The 17,972-nt window shown below is 31.7% G+C and overlaps 1 protein-coding gene across 1 annotated transcript; it reads left to right on the top strand.

Annotated features, from left to right (window-relative positions):
• Positions 1–3,663: 3,663 nt before the first annotated feature.
• On the top strand, positions 3,664–11,204 carry LOC125813938 (ERAD-associated E3 ubiquitin-protein ligase HRD1B-like). The gene is made up of 8 exons (XM_049493419.1): positions 3,664–3,854; positions 4,273–4,817; positions 5,680–5,856; positions 7,130–7,279; positions 7,360–7,553; positions 8,841–9,000; positions 10,042–10,282; positions 10,769–11,204. The coding sequence occupies exons 2-8, from the start codon at positions 4,285–4,287 to the stop codon at positions 10,916–10,918; spliced, it is 1,605 nt and encodes a 534-aa protein (XP_049349376.1). The 5' UTR covers positions 3,664–3,854; positions 4,273–4,284; the 3' UTR covers positions 10,919–11,204.
• The last annotated feature ends 6,768 nt before the right edge of the window (positions 11,205–17,972 follow it).

Genomic DNA, 17,972 nt, shown 5'->3' with positions numbered 1-17,972 from the left:
AAATAGTCCCGGGATTAAATTATAGTACCGCTTATTTTGTTGTTTGGTTGACAAGTTCGGGATAACTTATCCCGGGATTAATAATTAGTACCGGGATAAGTTATCCCTCTCCTTGGGTGGTATAGTAATCCCGGGATAACTTATCCCGGGATAAAATAGGTAAATGACAAAAATGTCTCTTTCAACCCTTTTGTTATATCACTTTTTACATTAATGAAGGGCATTTTTGTAAACAAATAAATTGTTCTTAAAATTTATTATTTTGAATACAACAAACCAAACACTCAATAAAAAATAATCCCAACACAACTTATCCCATCATAACTAATCCCAACATAACTTATCCCAACATAACTTATCCCATCATAACTCATTTTCAAACCAAACGACCCCTAATATTATCTTTACTTTTAAACAATTACATATATTACCAATTTTAGTATTTTATACCATATATTAATATATTATTTGAAAATACTCTTAGATACCCACATCCCTTAAAATTATTATTGATTAATTATCTACTTAAATAACTCTTTCACTCCAAATCAACCACTATCTCTTAATTCTCCCCCTCCCATGTTTATCACTCAATTATGTCTCCTCCTTTCTGATTCAAGAATTTCACCTTACAATTTCATTTCAACAATAGTTAATCTACTCTCTTCTTCTCAAGATATCATCACCACAAATTCTCCTGAACCCAAATATCATTTTGTATTGTTCATTTATCACGAGTTCCAATCACAATAACTGCTACAGAGAAAACTTTCAATTTATAGTGGGTCTTGATTGTTTGTCTCCGAAAGAAATGGATCTTAGTTTTGATTATGTTATGCCACAATGCAAAAGGATCAGAGGGAATATTGTAGAGAATTTTTGTTTGCTGGTGTTTTTCTAAGACTTTCTTTGGTTGATGTGATGTGGATGTGGTAGTACCAATATTACTTTGATATATCCCTTGAAACATGTGTATCCAATAAGTAGTAATCTTAATTAAGATCCGAGTTGTATTTTTAGTAATGGGGTATCTGAACATGTATATGTATCCACTATATATTAAATTTTGGATACATGATTTTTAACAACACAATGATATTAATGATACGACAGATACTATACAGTCGTGATTTGTTCATAGATTCATGTGTTTCAACTACATTTCATATTTAGATACACATAATTAAATGTATATGCTTATTATGTCTTCGAGATACATGTTTTTGGATAAAACGTATGAAATTTAGATACACATAATTAAATGTATATGCTTCTTCTTTTTGTATATTGCTTATTTAGATACACATAATTAGATGTATATGTTTACTATGTATTTGAGATACATGTGTTTTGGATGTAACATATACAATTGATACTTGATACATCAAATTCATACTAGATACATATAAAAGATACATTAAATTAATATATATATATATATATATACATAAAATTAATACTAGATACGTATAACAAATACATGAAATTAATGTTAGATACTTCTATGATACATATGAATGTACTTGTATGGCACTCATGTATCTAAATGTTTAGTTTGTTGGATACATCATATATTGATAATAGATACATCAAATTAATGAATTTATTATTTTAAGAGTAATAATTTGAAATTAATCAAATTACATTACCAAGATATACATGTTTTTATCTTATATTAATAATATTAATGAATTTACTATTTCAAAGAATAATAAAATTAAACTAATTATCTATGTATTTTGAAAATCCTCAATTACTCCTCTAATTAAGGAAATAAGTTACAACCAATTAATTTAAATAAATAAATTTTGTATCTCAATTTTAAAATTCGACAGATACATGTATCTCATAGATTCAGACTCATGTATCCTAATCATAAAATATGGTAGAGGAAGTAATATTTGAAACTATTGGGAATCTTAATAATTAAGACCTAAACTAGTGGGATTTATGTGATTTGCCCATTTATGAGACGTATCACGTTTACCTAGAGCCGTTAAAACGGGCTTTAACCCATGAAGTTTTATCTCGCGCATCAGATTAATGTATCAACGCTTATATTATTGTATCTCGCGCATGTATCAGCACTTTCATAGCTCTAATACATTAATCTGATGCGTGAGATACAATAATATAAGCGTTGATACATTAATTTGATGCGCGAGATACAATAATATAAGCGCTGGTACATTAATCAAATGCGTGAAAATGAGGGATTTTGGAGATTTGTAAAACTTATAGGGGATAATGATAATAAGTAAACTAAAATTGGTATTTCTGTAATTTTTCCTTTTTTTTAAACACTAAACAAAAATTCACTCAATGTTTAGAAATTTCGTGTATGGAACTCTGTATAAAATTGATATGAAATGTGTATATAACTATATAAAATTTACATTAAGTCTTTTTAAAAAAATCGTGTATAAAATATATATGAAATATCTTTACAATTGTATGATTTTGTATAGAACACGTGTTGGTTTCTGAAAATTTAATATGACTTAGAACACCATTATATAAAATTGTTATATAATATTCTTAAAAAAAAAAATTATACAATTATAATAACATAAAGAACTTAAAATATCATATATCGTACAACATGAATACAATGTTGATACAATATGTTTGTAACTTTGAATTAAATAAAGTAGGACTGAAATTCAATCAAAATTGTAGATAGAGAAAGTATTATCAAATAATTTTATCTCGAGTTGTTAGATGTTCACTGTAAAGTGCCTTAAGAGGACAAATGTTCCACAATTTAGCAACATTCAAGGGTACTTTTACTTTATGATTGCAAGTACAAAAACAACTACTTTAGATGGTTGATCAAATGAGAACGGGTGAAAGATTATATATTTTGTGTGCAAACATAATTTAAAAATAAAAAATCACATATTTATAGATTGTGCTTTGTTTGAGAATTATTTAGACTCGATTATTAAATATCTACAAATCACAATTTAATTGATTCAGTCTTAAAATGAAATGCACCATTAAATTATATTGCAAATCAAATAAGAAACTAAGAGGTCAAAGCTTACTAATGATATATATTGAATTCATTCGTGCTACATAAAACGAGGAAAATGCTGAGTATTTGAAAAGAAAAAGACTTATGGTAACAATATTGTAAAGTTTTTGACCTTACTAGACGTGGATAACTTTGCTATTCAAAGGGATAGAAGTAAGAAAATGTTGGAAGAGATGACCTTAAGCATGTTATGGATCTATTAATTATAATAATTAGATAGTGTCAGGTCATTGAACTTAGAGTAGAAAATTCTAGTGAAAGCTTCATATGATCATTAAATTGATTAACTTGAAATGAGAAATCTATCATGTCCGAGTTCTACTATTCGAGTTAAGAGCGGAATCTCATGACAATAAAGAAGATGGAAGAGTCTCGACAAAAAATAGACAAATAATAAAAGGGACAAAAAATGAGCAAGTAACATATTTGACCGTTCAGTCAAATTATATCCGTTAGTTAAATATATATTATTTTTTTATATTAAAAAATATTTATAAAATAATAACATACAAAAAAATATATTTTAGTTGACAATTATTTTTTCCCCAAAATTAGCCTCCTAGAGTTTGAACAACTAAATAAATGTCGAGAACCGTTTCTGTGTTTTCTAACCGATTTATTTACTGGGTCGGGTCAAATTGTGCGTTGTAAATGCCCACGTGGCAAATACCAATTGGCTAAGTCTCCCTCGATGACGATTCCTCCTCCTTATTCACCTTCTCCCATGGCTACCAAATTTATTTTCTTCAGGTACTCATGTATGAAATTGTGAATAGCTAAGGATTCAGATCTTCGCAACGATACAGAATCTTCACAGGTAAATTGATCTATGCAGCATTTCAAAAGTAATAGGGTTTGGCAACACTTTGTTTGTTGTTTCCATCTTCAATCAATCAATCATATCCCTAATTAGTTGAGTTAGCTATACGAATTCTTTATATCCATTAATTTTGCTTTATTCGGGTCCAATTCATTCAAACTTTACTGAAAGATGATGTCTTTGGGTCATAGAGGGTCTATAAATCTCACAATTATCCTTAAACTTATTACCGCTGTTTCCTAATTTTTGTGATTAGGTTTGTATCCTAATATTTGGTGGAATCGATCTAAAAATATGCATAGGTTTGATATTTGGTCTTGTTGGAATGCCCTAAAAGTGGAACCTTCAACACTCGTAATGTATGGATAGACATATATTCCTTTTTTGATCTGATTGAAACTTTTGTTATTGACAGGAATTAGAGGAGATGATGAGGTTACAAACTTATGCGGGGCTTAGCTTAATAGCTACACTGGCTGTTATTTATCATGCTTTTAATTGCAGAGGACAATTCTACCCAACAATGGTTTATCTGTCGACGTCCAAGATCAGTCTTGTGCTTCTTCTCAATATGGGTCTTGTTGTCATGTGCATTTTGTGGCAGATTACAAAGAAAATTTTCCTTGGTCCCCTTCGAGAGGCTGAGGTGGAGAGGCTGAACGAGCAGTCTTGGCGGGAACTCATGGAAATACTTTTTGCTATCACAATTTTCCGGCAGGACTTCTCTGTGACCTTTCTTGCAATGGTAACTGCGCTCTTGCTTATCAAGGGTTTGCACTGGTTGGCTCAAAAGAGAGTTGAGTACATTGAAACAACTCCTACTGTTACTAGATTGTCCCACATTCGCATAGTATCCTTCCTGGGCTTTCTCCTCTTCATAGACAGTCTCTTTTTGTACGACTCCATGAACTATTTGATACAGACAAGGCAGGCATCTGTTTCTCTCTTCTTTGCCTTTGAGTAAGTCAAACTCTTCCTACTCACTGTTGTTGCTCTCTTTTTGGTTAATATGTGCTCCTTGAGCTCCACTGCTAGTTAGTGGTGTTTTCCCTGTCGCTGTGAAACTAAAAGAAAAAGAACAAAAAATCACACCCATTTACTTTTTGTTTAGTCCTTTACTTTTATAAACTAGATTCCTGATTATCAGTGATATTCCAAGGGAAACTAGAGATGTTAGTGATCTTATTAGACCAAGGGCCTCCATAGTTTATGTTTTATGCCTTACAAAATCACTTGGTTGGGGCATGGGGATGTATCATGTTTATGTGTGCTGACACGTTGGCAAAGGTGAAATTAGGTTTTTGATCTCCGTGTGCTATTTTCTTTTACGCAGTTCTTACTCTGTTTATCTTCAAAGCTGATGCAAACTGCTGTAGTTTATGTATACTTGTTAGTACTGCAATGTTATAGCTCATATGGGTTTAGCCTGTTTTGTCTATCATTAGGCTGGATTGATGTCAAGTCTCTTGGAATTGCAGTCTTGTCTCATTTCTCATGTAAAAATAAATCTTAATAAGGTAAAGATGTTAGTACACCCAATTTTCGATTCTCTTAGTTAGGGTTGATATCTTATAAGGTATAATTTAATAAATGACTCACTGTTTAGTTAGAAATCTTTTTTCATGTACATAATTACATTGTTATATCAATGAATTTATTAACACTTGCCTGATTCATGTATCATATTTGTAATTGCTGGGAAATATATTCTTGAACTTGATTACTTCTCGTATTGTTTTCCCTTACTGCAGTTTGATTATGTTAACAGTATCCTATATCCTTCTCCCTAATGAAGAGCAACTTCTTTTTGGTAATGATTCAGGTACATGATACTTGCAACAACAACTGTCTCAACTTTTGTAAAATATGTCTTCTACGTAAGTGACATGCTTATGGAAGGACAATGGGAGAATAAGCCTGTCTATACTTTCTACTTAGAACTTATCCGAGACTTGCTCCACTTGTCTCTTTACTTGTGCTTCTTCATGGTGATTTTCATGTAAGTCTATTTTAAGTTTTGCAGTTTATTTTTCTCTACTCATAAGTGTATAGAGGTGTTTCTGCAGATTGGGAAAAAGAGTGTATAGAAGTGTCTCTCTTCTGGATATATAAGCTTTCATTCTTCCCTAACATAAAGTTGCTGATGTAATCAAAAGCTGCCATACTTGTAGAAATTTCCATCCATCCATCCATTTATTTGATGATAAACTCCTTACTTAACTATATGTGGAAAAAAATTCCTTCTAGAGATTAATTGTTGATATGTAGCAGCCAACTTTGTTGCAAAAAAAAGCTGTCCTCGACCTTATTATACTTAGCATGACCAACACAAGATTTAGAATAGAGTTCAGAATATACAGAATCTGAGATTGTTGTATCGATGAACTGAGAGTTATTAAATTGGCCTTGCATCAGCGGTCATATAATGGGCTGTCTTTGCTCTGACTCAAATGCGCCACATTTAACAATAAAGAAACCAAATGTGCCACATTTCACAATAAAGAAACCAAATGTGCTACATATATAGGTATATAGTCCCTGTTAGATCTCTGTCAAGTATCTGGGCATATAATCCCTGTTAGATCTCTGTCTGCACATTATGTGGCCACTAGTTGTGGGGTTGCCTATGTTTTGGAATGGGCAGAGGATACCCAGTTATTTAGCTACCCTAATGGAAGTTATCATTTGTGATTATGAAATATCTGACAGTGAAGCATGCTCATTTCTTGTATTGTATGTGCTTAGTACTTTTCTGTTAGTAAACCAATTCTAAAATGAACCTGATTGAGTATGTCATTTCTCTTTTCCCCCCTGGAGGTCTTTACATCTTATGATGAGGTTTTGGAACACATTTTGCTTCATGTATAGTTAGACCTACTTTTTGGTAAAGAAACCCCCCCTGCAGCAGCCGGCAATTTATCATCTTCTTTTTATTTGGGTGGGGGAGGGGGTGTAAAGAATTCACCTTTTTTTAATACTGTCTCCTTATGAGGGGCATGTAGAAATAGGGAAGCACACTGTCCTGAAGCCTTACTAAGGTTCCTCAAGTATACATAGCTGTAGTCAAGTTGGTGTGCGACATTTGTTGAGTGTTCTGCAGATCTGTATTTGACTTTTGATAGAGGAGCTCTTCTTGTTTGTCCTTGTTGATGACTTGATGTTACTTTTTATTTGTTGACCCAGGCTTGTCTATTAGGCCTGTTCTTTTCCTTTTGCTCTTGTTATCATTACATTGAAACTCCTCACATTATTTGTTTAATTGTACTTTGTAGGAACTATGGTGTGCCCCTGCATTTGATTCGGGAGCTTTATGAGACATTCCGCAACTTCAAGAGTCGAGTTGCCGATTATGTACGCTATCGGAAGATCACTTCAAATATGAATGACCGTTTTCCAGATGCTACACCCGAAGAGCTCAATGCGTAAGTTGCTTACTTCTAATGTTTGTATATTTTTTGTTCCTTGAGAACTTTCTTAATCAGTTACTTCTATGTTTATGCAGAAGTGATGCTACCTGCATCATTTGTCGTGAGGAGATGACCACTGCTAAGAAACTTATTTGCGGGCATCTGTTTCATGTGCATTGCCTCCGCTCATGGCTAGAGCGTCAACACACCTGTCCTACCTGCAGAGCCCTTGTTGTGCCAACTGAAAATGGGACAAATGTGGCAGGATCACGACCAGATGTGCAACAAGGTATAATTTATAGCTTGATCACATTCCGCTAATCATACTTTAGTGTCCAGTGGCATAGCCACATGGATTTGAGTAAGTGGATTCAGAAAAAGAAAAAAAAGAAGATGTCACACCTAAAATATGAACCTGTGTGGAGGGGATTCAACAGTTTGTATACATGCAATAAATTATTTTTACCCTTTTGCATAGTGTAATCTTCTGGTTAAGGGGTTTCAATTCAACTCCCTTCATGAAGGGTAGTTATTCCCATGTTTGTATAAACTAAAATAAGTCAATTCCTTTGAGTGAGAGACAATGGACTTTTATCTTCAATAGTCTTAATCTACATGACTTTGTCAACTATATTTAGCACTAGGACTTGGAGGCTAAGTCATCCATTCATTGCTAACAATCAGTGGCGTACGCAGAATTTTTTGCATGCAGTGTCACCTTTTAATATATATATATATGTATATAACTAAAGCAATTCACGTATACTTATTATATCTTTCCCATGAAGTAAAATAAAAACTTATATTTTAACTTTTTTTGGATAAATTTTGCTTTTGAAAATAATCTCACTAGAAATAATAGTGCTAAATATTTTCTTTTTATTTGAATTTTGAAGTACCAAAAGAAGAAAAATAAAAGGCAAAAGAAGAAAAGATAAAACAAAGGTAGAAAGAAAGAAAATATATCACTAATCAACATAAAAGCTCCTAAAATGTACAAAAAAAAAAATCTTTCTAGACTCGAACTCGCATCCTTCTCGTGGACAGCTGAAACACTAAAACCAACTGGGCTGCGCGCCCTATGGTGTCAAAATTTATCACTGTAAAATATATATCGCTTTTGTTGTCTTTTAATTATATATGTATATTTAGCAAAAAATTTCAATGAAGCCGTGTCATGTGACACCCCTTGGGCCTTACTAGATCCGCCCCTGCTAATAATCTGTGTTGAGCATCAAATTGTAGCTTAAGTGCTAACGTGTGAATCAAGTTGATAACAGGTCATTTCAAAATCAAAGGTGGATTTTCTTAGACATTTGAGGATAGTTTTTATTTTATAATTTTTTCTAATTTCGAGGTTTATATTTGGTAGTTGTCACTGATTGTGGAGTGTATTTCTATCTTTTTCTCTTTTTCAAAAGGTGATTGTATGTCTAGCTTTTTTCCCTAAAGGCTGAAATTCTCATTGGAAGAGCCAAACCCGAGAAGGGACACTTTTATGTTTTTATGTTTTTTTGTAATGGATGAGTGTGGCAGTTATATATATTTATTGAACCCTTTGTTAATTCTCTCTCAGGCCATGGATCAAGTGCCGCAAGTGCATCTCAGGGTTCGCAAGCAAACACCACGCCAAGTAATAATGTTAGCCAGCACCAAGCTAGAATCCAAGCTGCAGCAGCAGCGGCAGCAGTTTATGAGAAGTCTTATGTTTATCCTTCTGTACCAACACTAGCGTGGTATGGATTTTCTTATTTTTTATGTACATGCACTATTGATTATTTGCTTTGCTTATTGATTAGACCTTTCCTCATCCTACAGATGTGAAAATCTGAATCATACCTCTCTATATTCGTTTTTCAGCCTACTTGTTAGTGACAAGTAATTTTGGAACTTTATACAGGCAGGGTAAAATTAGATAGGATTTCATTTTGGAAATGAGCAAGAGGGAGTTTCAGCTTTTTTATACATGCTTCGTCCACACTCTAGGCAATCTGTTACTGTACTACTCTTTTATGCAGTTTAGAGCTGTTTTGGTTTTTGTTCTTAAATTCTCTGGATAAGTCAACTCCTGTTTTCTCTCTTCGTCCCTGTGTTGCTATTATTATTGGATGGCTACATTGAACCTTCATTTCTTGTGCTTACCAAATTAATATCTTTCTTAAAAAGAAAATTCTGTTAGCATATTACATGGTACAGAAGTTACATCTTTACCTCCGGGATTCTTTTTTCCTATTCCAATTTTTACGAAACTGCAATAAGTAAGTTGTGCTTCTTGCATACTCCTCAATGAACATTTAAAAAAGACCCATTTCAAGTGTCATCATATTAGTTTGGAAAGTCAAATTTAAATCTGTTTGAGATAAAGTGAGCATGAAACTGTAAGATGCTAACAAGAGACGTTGTTTGCAGATTCACAATTCATTTTTAGATGCCTTTATGCATTGTGATGTAATTTCTAGTCTGATTGTGGGCCATTTCCTATACATTCATTTTGGGTCAATTTCTTAGGAACTATTGGACCTCCTATTAACAGCTGCTCATTTAGCTGTCCATGACTGACAAGGGGGTTGTCTTTGACTTGTAGTTCTTTGTTCTGTGATATACTGTCAATGCAGAGTACGGTGGAAGGTAGCTGCTTCAAGTTCATCTTTTTTACTGTGCACCCCCTTCCTGTTTTTTTTTTCCTTCTTTTTTTGGCAGTTGAAGAGGGAGTCTGGATTTCTTGTTAGGTTTCTTAACTGTTGGAAGGAAATTGAATCAATGGGTCTTGCTTGCAGGTCTCCTGGATATGCTCCAGTTCCTCCCTCCTATAGTCCCGTGGGCAGTTCTGCCAATGTGCTCTCAGATGGGGAACGGGCATTGAATGAACAATTATCGCACAATCAATTAGCAAATATGCCCTTTGCTCAATATCCACAATCTGGTTTTTTCCCTTTTCAATATCCAGGTGCTTACAACCTTGGTATTCCAAAGGCTCAACTTGAGGCCCATAAGATACTTTTACAGCAACAAATTGAGGTATTAAGTTTCTCTGCTTGATTGATATTGATATCTTTATCTATTATGCCTCTATTATACATTTGGTATTACTCTGTAAAAGAGTTGGTAATTCCAATGGACAAATCAATTCTACATGCATGAAACTCAAAGTGGTCTTTTGTTCAATTCTACTCACCTATGTTTGTGTAGATTTTTCCAACTAATATTCTGGAAAAATTAAGTACTGTTTCTAGACATTGCAAGCTTTGCTTTATTTGCTTAGTTATCTTATCATTCATTTCAGTTTCTTTTTCTTTTTTGGGGCGGGGGGTATTTTAATGCTAATAGGTGGATGAGATGAGATATCAGATATGTGATATATACCATGTGATCATGCACGTGGCAGCGTTATACTTGATTAGGATACTTTTCTCTCTAGTTTCTGTAACGCATTCATTTAATCTCTCACTTTGAGCTTAATTCTCATTCAATTATGCCACTGGTATATACTGTATCTGTGATCAGGTTCTGCAAACCCAGCTCAAGCTTTTAGAGCATCCAAACACACAAAAAAAAGCAGATGATTTAGGAATTTCTGATAGTAAGGGAAAATCAATTTTGTCAGAGAGTTCTCGAGGACAAACCGAAGGTGCCAGAAATATGAAGCTAGCATAAATGTATATTTATGGTAAGGGCAGGCTGAAGTTCAAACGTACAGTTAGAAATAGTAACATTTGAGCAATGGATTTGTAAGAGGTTGTTCTGAAAGTTATACAATTCTCGAGCACTATGGGAAGTGTTGTATTCTAACTCAGCAACTGATTATTTCCCTCAAAAGTCAAAAATCCTGTACGCCTTGTGAGTTTTAACTTCACTTATTCTTTATTTACCTTGACTTCTTCTATACTCCAATCTCAGTATATAGTATACCTTTAAATTTGAGTTTTAATTTGTGGCAAAATTCCCGCTGTTTGCTATGCTCACGATCACGAGTCACGGATGTGAATATTTCACAGGATTACAATGGGAAAACGCTGGTTGAGATTCTGTTTGGGTTAAGCTGATTATACGTAGCCGATAAGTATTACGTGTTGGTAAGACTTTTATGTGTTTACGTGTTTGAATCAAAGTGTTGACTGTTGAAAGTGATGATAAACAGTCTGATATATTCGATAATAAGTGTTGAAACTAATAATAAACACTTTGACATGTTTGATAAAAAGTGTTGATAAGCTCTTCTTCTGAAAAAAAAAAATGAATAAAACATCATTCTTAATATATTTTCTTTTAAAAAAATTATAATTCTAAAATTATTATTTTTGCAAGGACAGGGATGAATGGTGGGTGGAATGGAAAATGTAAAGAGATTATATTTCATAAAATGTATTTTGGGAATTAGCAAAAATATTAGGGATAAAATAGTAAAAAAGATTGGTTAAATTAAAAGTGTTTCATGAACTGAAAATAAAAAAGTTTGGGATAATTAACTTATGGTTTTTATATATTTTTAGCTTATAGCACTTTGAGTATTAACCAAACGTGATAAGAGGAAGTTACTCGGTATTCCTCGCTTTCAAGTTTCAATCCTAAAGTTGTGGGTTTGAGTCAACTATGGAGTAAAAAGGTAGAAGTTCCTAGGAAGAGGTAAAAAAAAAGAATATTAAACGAACATTTAAATGAGTTAGAAGATGTCTATATCGAACACTCTATTAATTTTCATATAAAGAGCATGTTTGAATTAGCCAATAAAAACATGTTCAGTGTTGAAACAAATTTTATAATTAAATAATTACGTGTTTAGATGAAAGTATTGAAATAAATAATAAACAATTGATGTATTTATCCGATAAAAATGGAAATAAGCTATTCTTTTAGTATAATGAAAGGGCGAATACACCCTTATGGGTTATTTGATTGGGAACAAGTTATTTCATGATAACTATTCTGAAATAATTAATTCCACCATGTATTTGAGATAACTTATCTCATCACTATGGCAAAATTGGTATGATAACTAATTCAATGACTACCTAATACCTCCATCCAAACATGAGATAAAATAATCATATATTTTCTCTTATAATTTTATACCTTATGCCTCACATCGAATGAGTCCTTAATGTTTTGTAGATTTAATAGTATCTATGTACGGAAAAAGATGAATGACGGCTATGCACCGGAGAAGAAGTAAAAAAAATTGTTTTATAATTTTTTTTTAGAATTATAAAATAATAAATTCAATCTAAAAATATTCATAAGTTAAAAAATTATAAGTTGTGGGTGATTTTTTTACTTTACGACTTTTGATTTTTTTAATTTATAAGCACTTGAAGGATTTACCAAACACATAAATAAATTCATACAATTAGCTTAGGGCAAAGGGTCAAATATACCCCTGTATCATAAGAAATAGTTTAAATATACCCTTTGTTATATTTTTGGTTCAAATATATCCCTACCGTTATATTTTGGCACATATATACCTCTAATTTTAACGGTGGCCACAAGTCGACTTATGAATCAAATAACCCATCCCCAATTTTAAATACCCAATTCTTTTAAAATCCACCTATTTTCTTCGCTGACCCGGTTTGAACCAAATCAATTTTCGTGGAATATCTTCTCTTTTAAAACCTTCCCAAAATCAGCATTCTTCATAATTGCTAAATACATCCTCCATTGGAATTTCAAGGATCTGATAGATTAATTATCCAGAACTATGTAATTAACAATCTCTTTGAATTGCTCGGAACTTTAATATCTCTTTTCCATGAGAAGTTGGTGCTGGAAATTTCCAAAGTTTCAAATGTAGTGGAAATTAATGCCCCAAGTTGAGATCCTTTAATTTCACCCATGCAATGAGTTTTATCTCTAACAAATGTTCCTCTCCTAGTAAAGGCATGTCTGCACTGTGATGACAGGAGGAAGACTATTTTGATTTTGAAAAGTTTTTCGAGTCTTGTACTGTTCTCAATGGACTCCTCTTGCACTTCGGGATAATGCTTTGTTACCTCATTATTATCCACTTTAACATATGAGACTTCTTTTGGACTAATGCATCATTAGTGATTTTGATAGAAGTTTTAATTAAAGAAGATGATTATATATGCAAATGGGTTTTGGTTCAAACCGGGTCAGCGGAGGGAATGGGTTAAATGGGTGGATTTCAAAAGAATTAGGTATTTAAAATTGGGGGTGTGGGTTATTTGATTCCTAAGTTGACATGTGTCCCTCTGTTAAAGTTAGGGGTATATATGTGTCAAAGTATAACGGAAGGGGTATATTTGAACCGAAAGTATAATGAGAGGTATATTTGAATTATTTCCTATAGTACAAGGGTATATTTGATCCTTTGCCCCATTAGCTTATAAACTTAGTTAAATACCTTCAAAATTCAATACCGATTTGCACGGTATGTTTGAATTCAATTCCCATATATCTAATTAAAATTTTGAAATGACAAACCTTCAAAATAATAAGAATATTTTTATTATTAGTTTAAAAATCAACAAATAGTTTAAATTATATGTTTTATATGTATCGATACTATATTAGATGTATGAAGCTCCTTAGAAATGTTGACTGACTTTTTGCCCTTCATTAAAATATCTACAATAGATAAAATTATTATTTACTATTTTCCTCAAATTACTAATTAATTATCTCTATAGTATTTAGAATTAAAGAATCCTAAAATATATAGTAGATATATTAGGAAAAATGATAATTAAGGAGTCCTAAAAAATATGGTAGATATATCAGGAAAATTAATAATTATGGAGTTCTAAAATATATGATAAGAGGTATTAGGAAAATTTATAATTAAGATATATGGTATATTCGGAAAATTAATAATTAGGGAGTTCTAAATATATGATAAGAGAAAAATATACGATAAGAAGTATTAGAAAAATTTATAATTAATATATATGGTATATTAGGAAAATTAGAAATTAAAGAGTCCTGAAATATATGATAAGAGGTATTGGGAAAATTAATAATTAAAATATATGGTAGAATATTAGGAAAAATTATAATTAAATTATATGGCGGATATAATAGGAAAATTAATAATTAAGGAGTCCTAAAATATATAATAAGAGAAAAAATATGAGAAGAGGTATTAGGAAATTTGATTATTAAGATATGATAGATATATTAGGAAAATTAATAATTAAGTCCCAAAACATATGATAAAAGGAGAATATATGAACAGAGGCATCAGAAAAATGAATAATTAAGGAATCCTAAAATATATGGTAAGAAAAAGGTATATTTTAAAAATTAAGGAACCTAAAATATATGGTTAAAAAAAATATTTACAAAGAGTCCTAAGGTTTTCTCTCATTAGCATAATTATAAGACTTTTTTTAAAAATATAATTACAAGACAGGCCTATAATTATGAATCAATGTTTCAAATGTGAAGTTGCATATTGGCGATTTAATGCAAAGAACATGTAATTTATTTGTTCTCTCAATTTTAATCCACTTTAAATTTCCTTTTAGAATTTGAATTTATTTTTATTCCGACTTAAAAACATTTAAAATAAAGAAAGACAATATTATTACATAAAACTTTCGAGTGTGACTATTTAATGCAATAGAGCATGTAATTTATTTGTTCTCTCAATTTTATCCACTTTAAATTTTCTTTTAGAACTTGAATTTATTTTTATTCTAACTTAAAAGCATTTAAAATAAAGAAAGGCAATGTTATTACATAAAACTTTCGAGTGTGACTTAATAATAAGTTAATAGACTGAGAATCAGATATTTTCATGTTTAAATTCAACAGAGGTAAAAGTATCATATGATTTTTTCTCTTATAAATGATCTTTGTCGAATAGAATTATTTGATACTCGTATTAATGAGAGGTAATACATATCATGTGTAATTAATTGATAAACACAAGCTGACATAGCCATCATAATTATTAAATAAAAAATGAAATTAATTAAATTCACATGAACAAACATAACTGGCAAATTAGAAGTTAACGTCAAAAAATTCACAATATCAATTAAAATAATTATTGGTTTGAAATGACGAATGACAAGTGAGTTTTCATTTTGAGAAAATAAAGAAAGATAACTATGTTAGTTGCCACTTAATGATGTCATCTATTTGCCAACGAAGTAAGCTAAGGAACATTTCGTTTGATTTCAAAGGTAAAAAAAATACTAAATAGTTTATCTTTACACAATCAAATCTGGAGAAATATGGTTATCTAGTATATGTATTATCAAGAGATGCCAATATAGATTATAGTAAGATGATTTGTGTTGTTCTATCCTTAGTTAGAAGTTTCAATATTTATCTAGTCAACATTTTGATCAGACTCTATTAAAAAAAAATTGGTTCACCCAACATTGTCCACTTGTCCAACAATTACTTAGCAGTTTTTAGGTATCAAAATTCAAACACACCTCATGAGAAGACAATTATAGTATGGTCTATTTTTCTTTTTTTTTGTAATCCGGTTCGATGTAGAACCCGTTGCTCTAGCTATTTGTCTACCCTTTCAAAGTGTAATTTTATGTTATGTATGTCCGAGTGTCTTTATCCGTTGAAATAGATTATTTTTTTTAACAATCAAAATTGTTTCCAAACTATTTAAGCTTATTCCAACGCATACATCTTTCTAAAATAAATTTGAGTACGAATAAATTTATGTTAATAGCATCGCCTCAAAAAATGAATTGATAGGTGATATCTTTTCTTCCATTCGAACGACACGTTTCACTTGCTCTATCCTCGTGTCCATTAACGTTCATGTCCAAAATACACGGATTCAGATTAATTAGATTTCGACATGAAAGTCAAATATCAGACGAAAAAAGTGATGCGACATTGCAACATTCAAGCGATAATAAATACCACATTCAACATCCAATTTTTGTTACGTCTTTATCATTTGAGCAATGAATTTGATAAATACAAATCATAATCAATTAAAAATAAATTTTTAAAAAATAGTGAAGCAAAACCTCTACTTTTCCTCGTTTCATGTATCAAAAGTTAGGAACATACTAACATGAGTGATGGTAAGATGATTGATATTCCTCCATTCTTAAATAAAAATTTCAATGTTTAAATTCGACTCTATACATTCCCACAAATGGAATGAAAAGTACGTCCATGTGATTAAGACCTCACAAACAACAACGCTCCTTTCCAATATGGAGTTTGGAACCGAAAGACAATCGTCGAGTGTATTGTATCTTTTTTTGTGTTAGTTAGCCTAAGTCGCACCCTTATTGCTGGGGTGAGGCCCGGCCTCCGAATCATATGTACGGTGAGTTTTTGCCTTATACAGCTCGGACCGAAGATCGAAAAAAGTTTAGAGATGAAAAAACCTAGCAACTGCCGATCGGGGCAGGGATAAACTTGCTTCTTCACGGCTCTATACTTGATTCCTCAATTTTTGGCCCATTATATAACTACAAGAGTTTTTTCGAGCCAGAGTATCAAGCACCGGGATTCAAGTTATCAAATTTCTAGAAATAGATAATCTTACACAGTAAGTGAACCAAGCTATTTCGGATAAGCCCCTGTGTGAATTAACTATTCCCGCTAGTGGCCCTCTTCTTAAGGTCATTGGATTAAGGATTGTGCTCTTGTTCGTTTTAGCTGCCGGTATAGTCTCAACAAATTTGTTAGACTGTTGTTTAACAATTTTTGAATATCAAACGATTTTTTCGAGAAGATAACTTTAATGTGGCCGATTTATCCTCTTCTAGAGTTTCGCTGCAGCCCTATTATTCTAGCTAAAGTTATCCATTATTTCAAAGTAGTTTCTATGTTATGTACGACTGTGCCCAAGTGCTTATAAATTGAAGTAAATTCGTCGTTTGATCAATCAAAACCCCCTACCAAACAGTACAAGCTTCTTCCAAAACATGTCTTTCTAGATTAAAAAATCAAATACAATTTTTTTGTGTTGACAACATCGCCACCAGAAATAAGCTTGATAATGCGCAAATTCAAATTACTCAAATTTCACTATAAATGTCAAACACCGGGCGAAAAAAGAAGTAATACAACAATATTCAAAACAGTCGCAACATCCATGTTTCATTAACCTCGTATGAAATAACAACAACAATGACATATCCAGTATAATTTCACACGATGAAATTGGAGGAAAATTAAATGTACGCAGACCTAAGCTCTACCTCAAAAGTAAAATGACAATTTCTGATAAACCTCATCTCAGGATAAAATCAAAAAGAAAAAAAATACGATCTGCTTCCAAAACCTTGGCTCAATCGAAGTATATTCTTCTTTTGATCAATTAAAACTCTTTCCAAATTGTACACGCTTCTTTCAAAGCATACGGTATACTAAATTAAATATGAATATGAAAAAAAAATGTTGACATCGTCACCTTCAGAAATGAGCTCGATAATACACAAGTTCAGATTAATCAAACTTCAACATAAAACACAGACGAAAAAAATAAGAAGATAACACTGCAACGCTCAATCCAGTCACAACACTCATGTTTCACTAATCTTTCAAATAACGACAACCAAGAATTACAATATTTACTCTAATTCCACACAGTAAAATCCGTGGAACATAGAATCTACATAGACCTAAGCTCTGCTAAATAAAATGGCGGTTACCGACAAATCTCGAATCAAAATATAACCAAAACAAAAAATTATATAAGAATATAGACGAAAAACACTCCTCTCACCCACACTAATTAAAAAAAACAAAA

Source organism: Solanum verrucosum, unplaced genomic scaffold (genome assembly GCF_900185275.1).
Source record: "Solanum verrucosum unplaced genomic scaffold, falcon-dt-bn FXZP01000205.1, whole genome shotgun sequence".
Taxonomy (NCBI): domain Eukaryota; kingdom Viridiplantae; phylum Streptophyta; class Magnoliopsida; order Solanales; family Solanaceae; genus Solanum; species Solanum verrucosum.
The sequence above is the reverse complement of the archived record's forward strand: the minus strand, read 5'-3'. Positions and strand labels throughout refer to the sequence as shown.